The sequence below is a fragment of the Calliphora vicina genome, chromosome 4, assembly GCF_958450345.1.
Source record: "Calliphora vicina chromosome 4, idCalVici1.1, whole genome shotgun sequence".
In the NCBI taxonomy this organism is placed as follows: Eukaryota; Metazoa; Arthropoda; class Insecta; order Diptera; family Calliphoridae; genus Calliphora; species Calliphora vicina.
Genome location: NC_088783.1, coordinates 91,378,188 through 91,389,024, shown reverse-complemented (window position 1 = coordinate 91,389,024; position 10,837 = coordinate 91,378,188). Strand labels below are relative to the sequence as shown.

The 10,837-nt window shown below is 38.7% G+C and overlaps 1 protein-coding gene across 1 annotated transcript; it reads right to left on the bottom strand.

Annotated features, from left to right (window-relative positions):
* Positions 1–68: 68 nt before the first annotated feature.
* Positions 69–908, bottom strand: LOC135958554 (uncharacterized). The gene has a single exon (XM_065509457.1). It carries the CDS (start codon positions 906–908, stop codon positions 69–71), a length of 840 nt encoding a protein of 279 aa, XP_065365529.1.
* Positions 909–10,837: the final 9,929 nt, after the last annotated feature.

Sequence of the window (10,837 nt, the reverse complement as noted above, 5' to 3'; positions counted from 1 at the left end):
GCAGATACTTCCTACTGAGACAACTCTTGAAGATACCTGCCAAAAGGAATAGTGCTGTGTCCGGTATGTTAAATAGCATCGCCGGAAATACTCCATCCGGACACGGTGATTTGTACGGCCCAGGCTAGTTTTTTCCTAGTGACTATTTCCTCAATTTGTATAGAGTCATGACTAGTACCCTCTGGCATATTAACCCAATGATCGTCAGCCCTAGTGCCTATACCTTCCCAACCAGGAAAGTGCGTTTCCATAAGCTGGGAGAGTGTTTCCGAGCTGGATTCCGTCCATGAGTTGTCAGCTCTTTGAATGTACACTATGAACTTTGGGTCTTTGGATAAAATTCTCCGAAACTTTGACAGCTCATTTACGCTATCAACAGATTCACAATAATTCCTCCATGAACTCCGCTTCGCTCTTTTCAGATCTCCCTTGTATTTATTGAAGCACACCTTGTAGTTGTTCCAGTCTCCCTGTAATCCAGTGAGCTTCGCCCTATTAAAAGATTTCCTAACCGTCGACCTCTGAACTCGAAGTTCCTTAGTCCACCATTTTGGCTGTTTACGCCTCCCGGGAAATTTTATTGGGCATGATGATTCATAGCTCTCATTTAGTAAACGAGTGAAATTGTTGTTCACCATATATTCCAAATTGGATGGTATCAATTCACATGAAGTAGACTGTTCCAACCCAATACGAACCTTATCATAAAAGGTTCCCCAATTTGACCGCCTAGGATCCCTAAATGGTACCCTTGCAGACGAGTTAAAGTCCAAGGCGAAGGTAATCCTACTATGATCCGAAAAGGAACAGTCCGTGGATACCCACCAATCCCTAACGAGATTATCATTATGGTTCGTCAATGTAATATCTATAACCGCCTGCCTATCCTTGGTCCTAAACGTGGGCATGTTGCCTTTGTTACAAATAACTAGATTATTGACAGTTATGAAATCATAGACGCACTCACCTCTTTTATTAATTTACTGGCTGTGATGAGCATTTCCATCACATCCCATCACCAGGATAGCACCTCTCCTTTTCGTTGCCTGGTGGATCTGCTACCTCATACGGCATATACACCGAAGCCAATGTCAGCGTCCGCTCACCCCTGGTTTCTCTGTTGACGACAGTGATGTCACCGTACCTAAAATAATGAGAAATTATTAGTTTAAATTCTCTCCTTGCCAGGATACACGTTCTTACCTTGTCCTCAGTGGACGGGATAAATAACGTGTATCCCGCTATCCCCAACCCGCAAACCTTATTTTGATTGATCCAAGGTTCTTGGATCAGGGCCACGTCGGTTTGGGATTTGGTGAGAAAGTTTGTCAATTCTGTCGAGGCCGCTTCACAATGATGCAATTTTATCTGCACCACTAAAAGCCTCTTTGGTAGTGTCATGTTTCGAGTACCGAAATCTGACAGTGCCAAATCCAAAATTGACAACCCCTTTCACCTTATCCAGAATATCGAGGGATTTGCGATCCACTGCAAACCGAAAATCCCTCCCGTTGTTCTCCTTGCACACCATCGAGGCTACAGCCTTCCATTGGTTTATAGGGAGGTCAAAGTTCTGTTTTTTTAATAATGCCAGTATGGTTTCCACCGGTCTTACGGGTGGAGGAATCCATACTGTCACTATTGACCTTAATGGTAGCTCCGAAGCGCGTATCTTTTTATTTCCGCAGTTTATGACCTTGACTCCCTTAGCCCAGTCAGTACCTTTGAAAGATACGTCTTCAGAGCTACCACTATAGAAGGCCATCTCGTCAAGGAGTCTAGCTTGAAGCAGCTGCCATTGGTCGGTACTGATCTTCCCATCCGGATCATTCCGATCAATTATGGCTGCCTGAAGATATACATCCTGACTCAAGGACTTCTTAACCTTCCTTGTTGACGAGGTAGGCTGGTCGTCACCAGATCTAGCCCTCTTAATGGTTTCCTTTTGGGTGGCCTTAAGAGTGCTAGATGGGGTTACACCAGCATTTCCCGTAACCTTGCTGTTTCCTGGTGCCTTTGATGACGAGGGTTGAGGACCACCGGATCCGTTTCCCTTAATGTTACCCATACGGGCACCCTTAGGGGGATCGGCCGGAGGATTCTTCACTCCCTTCGCACCTGACACCTTTATGGGTGCTTTCTTGCCACTATCCACAGATCTAGCCGAGGCACCAATTTGTAGGATAGTGGAAGAGCCCCCTCCGTAGATTCTTTCAAATCTGGCGACGTCCTGTCTGTGTTTCTTGAGAAGGTACTTCTCCTTTGCAGTTAATGACCCAGGATTCCTCTTTCCCATCTTTGCCAGGAAGGCTAGAGATTTCCTGGTGCCATTTTTTGTCCGATACTCCCCCCCCCCTTCCGATTCCTTAATATCCCTGAAATCGGAAGTCTCCTTAGTAGTTGTAAGATTTAAATTTATATTTCGCTCAATTTTGTTCCCACGAGTAGGCACATAAAAACAACGGACCATCCACGCAGTGACGGTGTACGTGGACTAGGCAACTACAACAGCGTATTACCCTGACGCTGAGGGGAGCTGTTAGCAGCTAGTATATTTCTACAATAACTAACCATCCAGGTCCTCGGCACTGCTTCCACTCTTTGACCTTTAAGTGTATCTTTTTCGTGGTACCCCCGGTAAAGCCTCTACTGTACAAGTGGCGAACACAAGTGTGGATATCACGAGAGGATATATGTCATAATATTTGACGCGACAGCTATGGAACACACTATCGCCCCAATATCTTGACAAGATGAGTAACCTTTAGTTAATACACTCCCTTAAAGTCGCGACCTCCTTTGTGAAAGTGCCAGAAGAACATGCTCAACCACAAAGGGGGTCTTGACCACAGAGTATATATAAGCCCTCGCATCGCTACAAGATCTTTGGAAGTAAAAAAGTAAATGCATAAATGCGCAAAAATGCCCATAACTATTTTATGATGATTAAAGAAGGGAATGTATACAAATATATTATATTTTAACATTTTGCCGATTTTTGCGGTTTTCGATTTTATCAAATTTTTAAAATTTTAGGCCTTTATTCAAAAACGTTTATCAAAAGTTTTAAGTTTAACTTTTAAACTAACGCAAAAAGATGTGGGAGAAAAGAAAACATAAACGATATATTTAACTTTCTTCTCATAAACTCAGATCCTGTAATAACATAACAGTCTCAAACAAAATATAAACCAGCTTCCACAGGAGATATCGGAATTTTTTGTGCCAACCTGCGATACATCAACTTCAGATGAAAGCGATATAGACGATAGTAGTAATGAAAACAGAGAAATAACTGTTATAAGAAATATCTAAAAAAAAATTAAGCCATAACTGTTATATTATAGAAATCAATTTTTGTTTCTTTAAATAATAGTTATTCTCAATGAAAATAAGTTTTGCTTTTCAATAAGTGTTATTCATAATAAATATTTTTTTTCGTTCCTCATAACTTTTATTTTTGATTTTTATGTTTTTACGTTGCCTTATAAGAGTTATTCATAATAAATATTTTTTTACGTTACTCATAACTTTTATTTTCGATTTATATTTTTTTACGTTGCCTAATAAGAGTTATTTATAATAAATATCTTTTTTCGTTACTCATAACTTTTATTTTCGATTTCACTTCACCTGAAGTACCTCCACTTCAACCAATATCCGATTTTCTGAAGATGACAAAGGCAATACATCGCGAGAGTTATTAGCAGCTATAGCTAAGAGAAAAAGGATACTTTTGCAATTTTTAAATAAATTGGTTCATATTGTCTATGCACTGCCGGCTAAACGGCTATCTGTGGAAAGAGCATTTTCTGCTTTGCGTATTTTGTTGACTGAGAAAAGGTGCAACTTGGCGGACAATGCGTTTGCTAAAACATTGATTGTGAAACAAAATTCTTCATAATTAAAAAACACACAATAAAAAACATCATTCTCATACCAAGCTTATTTTTTGCTACTTTAAAGGTTAAATTCAATGTATTGTTACGAAATTGTACTTGAATTCAAATATAACGATTTTAAGGGCTGATTTAAAAGTAGCATAATACTTTCAAATAACAGTGCTGTAATAGCAAACTGTAACATATCTGTGGTTATTATTAAATAAAAGCTTTCAGTTGACCATTGATCGTAAGTTGGCAACGCTGTATTCGAACTCGAATATTCAGTTAAAGAACATTGTAGAAATAGAGCTTTCTAGATGGTTATGCAGTGTTATAAATAGTGGCAGAGGTTGCAGTCGTGAGTGAGTTTATCAGAGACGCTTTTCGAATAAACATCAACTGAGTGCCTTAAAGTGTGTTGTGTTTTTCAAGTAAATTCGTGTACATTATAAATTGTGTCTGTATTTCTGAGAATTTATAAACGTATATAAAAAAACATTGAGTGGCTATTTAATTTTGTGGTTGTTGTACATTTTGAATAAATAAAGAGTTGTTACAATTGTTAAACTACTAAACGGCTTTTATTTGCAATCAAAAGTATCCGGTTTATTTAAAGAAAATAAACCAAACGTTTTGAAAAGGTTAAAGCGTAACAATTGGTGTCAGAAGTGGGATTGCAAATTAATAAGCATGAAGTTTGAGGAACTAAAAATTGAACAACTCAAGAAGGAATTGAGTAAGTTGGAGCTACCAACAGCAGGTAACAAGGCAGAATTGCTGAATACCCTGATAGACGAATTCAAGCGGCGTGATATTGACATTGGAGCTTACGAATTCGAGTATAAGGAAGAAATGGAAGTTTCTACACGTTCAGCAACAAGCAGCATGGATTTAAGCACGATGTTTGCGGCTATTATGGAAAAGATGGAAGGAATGCAAATGAAACTTCAAGAAACTTATAAAGTAAATTACGAGAAGCTTCTAGCTACACTTCGAGTAAACAACGAGAAGCTGTTAGCTGAAGTTAAAGAAACTTTCAGAGTAAACAACGATAAACTTCTAACAAAAGTTCAAGAATCTTCTAGAGCCACAGATAAGAAAATTCAGAAAGTGTCTGATGTTATGAACAACAGAGTGGATGGCATCGATAAAAAGGAGTCGGACTTGAATAATGTTCAATGTCAAAAAAGGCAGTTTTAGAGGCTTTAAATGAGAAACAATGTAAAGCCAAAATTAAATGTTATAACTGTGGTAAAATTGGTCATATTCAGCGAAACTGTAGAGCACCAAGAAAGCGAACCAGATATGTTTCACCATCAAGAAATAACCAGCTGGCGAATCATCAACAGGAGTCACCTTTAAAAAGAGCTAGCACTGAGTCAGAGGATTTGGTATGGGCCCGTGAGGAAGTGGAGGATTGTATAGACAATGGTTTGTTGGTGTTGGAACCAGCGGATGTGAGAAATGGCCATGTAACAATGGAGGCCCTCGTTGAACAGTGCAACGACAGAATGGTTCCTGTTGGAGTGCTTGGTCTGTCCCGCAGAGAAAAGATCATCAGTCCAGGTTCCAAGATGGGTGAAGGTGCTTCAGCAGAAAAAGAAATGCATGAACTCGTTCTGAGACGAATTAAAATGACAAATGACCAAATGAAAACCAGATATAGCTCACAACGTAATAAGGGTTTGTCATCCAAATTAAGGAATCACTGCAAAGGACTACATAGGGTAGTGGAAGATCGATATCGGGAATTAAAGTTGAACATCTGAAACTACTAGCTGCCTATGGGAGAAGTGAATCTATGCCTATTCGGGACGAACTGGCTTAAGCGGGGGGCAGTGTTACGAAATTGTACTTGAATTCAAATATAACGATTTTAAGGGCTGATTTAAAAGTAGCATAATGCTTTCAAATAACAGTGCTGTAATAGCAAACTGTAACATATCTGTGGGCATTATTAAATAAAAGCTTTCAGTTGACCATTGATCGTAAGTTGGCAACGTTGTATTCGAACTCGAATTTTCAGTTAAAGAACATTGTAGAAATAGAGCTTTCTAGATGGTTATGCAGTGTTATAAATAGTGGCAGAGGTTGCAGTCGTGAGTGAGTTTATCAGAGACGCTTTTCGAATAAACATCAACTGAGTGCCTTAAAATGTGTTGTGTTTTTCAAGTAAATTCGTGTACATTATAAATTGTGTCTGTATTTCTGAGAATTTATAAACGTGTATAAAAAAACATTGAGTGGCTATTTAATTCTGTGGTTGTTCTACATTTTGAATAAATAAAGAGTTGTTACAATTTATAAACTACTAAACGGCTTTTATTTGCAATCAAAAGTATCCGGTTTCTTTAAAGGAACTAAACTAACGTTTTGAAAAGGTTAAAACGTAACAATATATAAACCAAGATCTCGTGACAATCTCTGAATGGGGTTGTGCGAATAGAGTCGATTTTAATGCGCACAAGACTCAATGTTGTATGTTAACCCACAAACGCACAACAGATCATGTTGCTCCATCTGTTTTTATGGGTGGTGTAAATATTAAGGAATCAGAAGCTCTTGATGTTCTAGGCATGAGTATTCAGTGCGATGTCCGCTGGACAAAACACATTTTTCGAGTGTCGAAAGAAGCATTCAAGTGCCTTGGTTTTCTAAAACGGTGTAAGAAATACTTCACTCCATCTGATCTTCTTACTATTTACACCACTTATATCCGACCTAAAATGAAATACAACTCTCATGTGTAGGCCGGTGCTTCGAAGTCTATTTTGGAGTTACTCGACCGCGTACAGGAGAGGGCGAAGATGCTTATCGGTGACAGTAGGGTATCCAGCTCTATTGACTCACTTGAACATCGTCGCAATGTGGGTTGTGTTTCACTGTTCTACCAATACTACAATGGTATGTGCTCTGCTGAAATTAGGGAACTTGTTCCCGAAACCCGTAGATCTTTACGCAACACACGCTCTTCGGCAAGGGCACATCAATTCGTTGTCGACTGGACAGTAGATCGCACAACACATTACAGGGAAAATTCGTTCTTTAGCCGTACTGTCCGTATGTGGAATAAGCTTCCTCCTGAAGTATTTCCTGTCACTTTCAATATAGGAAAATTCAAATCAAATGTCCACAAACACTACTCCCTCTATCCTCCCTCCCATAACCTATTTTCCTAGTTCCAACACAATGCTTTGCATGAGTAGGGGTCATCCCCTGAGTGCTGGTCCAAGAAAAAAAAAATATGATTTTGTGAAAAATTGTTGTAGGTCGACTTCAAGCTGGCATTTACATCCGTCGGAATGTCTAAAGCTGCTGTCTGAGATTTTGTGTATATTGGTGGCATAGTGTCACAACAACTCAAGTGCATAGGTGAATTAGCGTCATCGGGTACACCAAACAGTATATCATCATACTGTGTTACTTCCCACTCTTTGGGAAGTTCTTTAATTGCGGCTGAGGTGGCTCCACTACTCAAGTGTGAAACCTTTTCTAACAGTATATCCTCATACTGGTTTTCTTCCCACTCTTTGGGAAGTTTGTTTATTTGCGGTATCTCCACTACTCAAGTGTGAACCCGTTTTAAATAGTATATCATCGTACTGATTTTCTTCCCACTCTTTGGGAAGTTCTTTATTTGTGGCAGCGGTGGCTCCACTACTTCTTTGTGAAACCTTTTCAAACAGAATATCCTCGTACTGATTTTCTTCCCACTCTTTGGGAAGTTCTTTATTTGTGGCAGAGGTGGCTCCACTACTCAAGTGTGAAACCTTTTCAAACAGTATATCCACATACTGGTTTTCTTCCCACTCTTTGGGAAGTTGTTTTTCACCTTTTGTAATATCCGCTTTAATCGTCTAAGCGTGTTAAAATAAAGTGCGGTTATTCTATTATTTTCTTGCATAGCCTTCACGTTTTGGGCCACGTTTGCATTGAAATCCATCTGTATATCATTGAACCTGAATTCTACCTCTTTTAACAAAATATCTGGATAGTCAGAATCATCAATCATGATTTCTTCCAAAAATGATTTAAATTCATACACACTTCTTAGAAATCGTTCTGTTTCATGAATATATTTGTTGCATTCATAGGCTGGGCCGAGATTTCCTTAAGAAATTCACTGGCGTTGATATAGGCATCTTCTTCTGATGATCCATCCCCTGAAGAATACCTTCCCTGAATCCTGAGTACTATCGCTTCAGTTTCTGTATAGTAGTTGTCATGTTCATCTGGTGCGAAATGTTGCCTGCCACACTAACAACTTGTTATTTCGGACGGCTATGGCAATTCGCGTTCGAGAGTTAAAGTGTGTCAGTGCTACCAAAAGATTATTAAAAAAAATACCAAAATTAAAGGGGTTCGAGTTTTCATTCAACGTTTTTGTGAACTTTAGTGGCTTTTAGCTGTCGTAAGACCACGGTGTATCCCTCCCTCTTCTAGCCAAACTTAGACTAAGTCCATGGTGAACAATTTATTCAGTGATAATGTCACCCCTAAATCCACTCCTTCTCAGCATACCAATACCTTACCCTTATGTCATTTTAGCTCTTCATTATTATTAAATTCTTCTTTTCATTTCATTTTCAAACATTATATTTATGATATCAAAACTTAATTCAATTAATTCATAACTTCAATACTTAACCGGTAAATATATAATGTAAGTGTACATGAATAAATTTTCTTATAGTTTAAAAACAAAGGGGCAACGAGAGGAAAAAAAATAGCGCTATTTAATTCACTCTACGTCCTGACATAGGGTAATTTAATCAAATAGAACCTAATTGAATGTTAAATACCTTTCCAATTTGTTAAAAACCTTAATTTACTCTCTAAATCTAAATATAATAAATTCTAAAATAATAAAAAAATATCTTATTAAAAATACTTATCCGGGCTATTGTTGTTGTTGGTGGTCCCTCTTCGTGGGAAATGGATAACTCGTGCTGGTGTAAATGGTTGTGGATAAGGTGATGTTGCTGGCAGTGACGCTGACTTTATTTCAGACTGGTGAAGAAAACTGGTTGTTGATATTTATTGTGATTGTTTTGGTTTAAGCCAGTTAGGAAAATCTGATAAGAAGATGTTGCATCTGGTGTGAAGTTGATTCTAGTTCGGATTAGTTCAAGCCGGTGAGAATAATCTAGTAATATGATGTCACTTTTCGTCATGTTTTTTGTTGGTTCAAGCCGGTGAGGTAAATCTGATAAAAAGTTGTTGCATCGGGTGTGAAGTTGGTTTCTAGCCGGTGAGAATAATCTAGTAATATGATGTCACTTTTCGTCGTGTTTGTTGTTGGTTCACGCCGGTGAGGTAAATCTGATAAAAAGTTGTTGCATCGGGTGTGAAGTTGGTTTCTAGTTCGGATTAGCCGGTGAGAATAATCGAGTCATACTATGTTGATATTTTTCACTTTTTGTCGTGTTTGTCGTTGGTTCTCGCCGGTAAGGACAATGATGTTGATTATTTTCACTTATCGCAGCGTTTGTACTAACTAGTGCCGGGGTGAATTCTATTAAATATTGGTTAATATATTTACCATCTGGTATAAAGCTGGTTTCAAGTTTGACATCGTCTATAAGGCGGGTTTCTAGTTTGACAACGGGTGTTTAAAGCTTAAGATTTAAAGATTGCCACGAGGCAATGATCGTTAAGTGGTTTTTATATCGGCCGTTGTTGCTGGCGAGTTGCTGCCACGAGGCAATGGTCGTTAAGGTATTTGTTTTTATATCGGCCGGTGATGCTGGCGTGTTGAAGCCACGATGCAATGGTCGTTATGGTGTTTTTATATATCGGCCGGTGATGCTGGCGTGTTGAAGCCACGATGAAATTGTCGTTAAGGTGTTTGTTTTTATATCGGCCGGTGATGTTGACGTGTTGAAGCCACGAGGCAATGGTCGTTATGGTGTTTTTATTTTATCGGCCGGTGATGCTGGCGGGTCGTTATGGTGTTTTTATATACCGGTGTTAATTATCTCGGGCTGAATGTTGCTGGCGTGTAGCAGACGTGACAACGCACGCGTTCTTCGTTTTTTTTTCTTTTTACGCACTTTAAACCACGTCTGCTCGCCACTACTACCAAAATCAAAAAGACGCGGAAATGCGTTTTTTCCTTTGTGACTAAAAAATTTATCTGTCAAACAAACTGCAGCCAATTCTGCTCCTTACGATGCCAATTTTTGCACGGTTGCATTTGGCAAGGTTGCACTTGCAGTTTGCGTTGCCAATTCGATACACTTAACAAAATTTGGTTTGAACTAAAATTTGTTTATTTTTCCATTGTTAAATATTCTACACCTTACACACACCCTTTCGTCGGTGATTTGTGTTTATCATATTCGCAAATTTATTTGCGACATAACATAACTTTGAAGAGATTTGTTTTGCGAAATCGGACTGTTGAAAATTTCTACGAAACAACTCTTGTCCTACAAAAAATCTGGTATTTCTTACTCTTTGATTATATCTTTTAGCGTTGTTCTGATAACATTCATGTGGGTTCTTTCGGTCTCTAAAAATGCTGGTCGGTTTTCAAATCTGTTTTCAGGATCCTCCACAAGATCGAGTTTTCTTGCTAATTTATAAGTTGATGCATGTGTTATCATGTTCGTACCGAACAGAGCAAAATACGGCGTCATTCCAATAGCGGAGTGAACTGATGATCTTAACGCGCACTCGATTTCACATATATGCTGATCTTGGTGGCTGTCTTCTATGCACGATCGTATTGCGTTTAGTATAGATTGGTTGACACGCTCTGAGGCGTTTGCTTGAGGGGCATAGACTCCTGTCTTTAGATGGTTTATACCGAAGTTTTGCATCAGACTGACGAATTCCTTACTGATGAATTGTTTCCCATTATCCGAAATCAGAGTTTCAGGGCACCCAAATTTATAAAATACTTCTTGGTTTAGAAAGTTTGTTTACATTTTTCGAAGTCGCCTTTGACA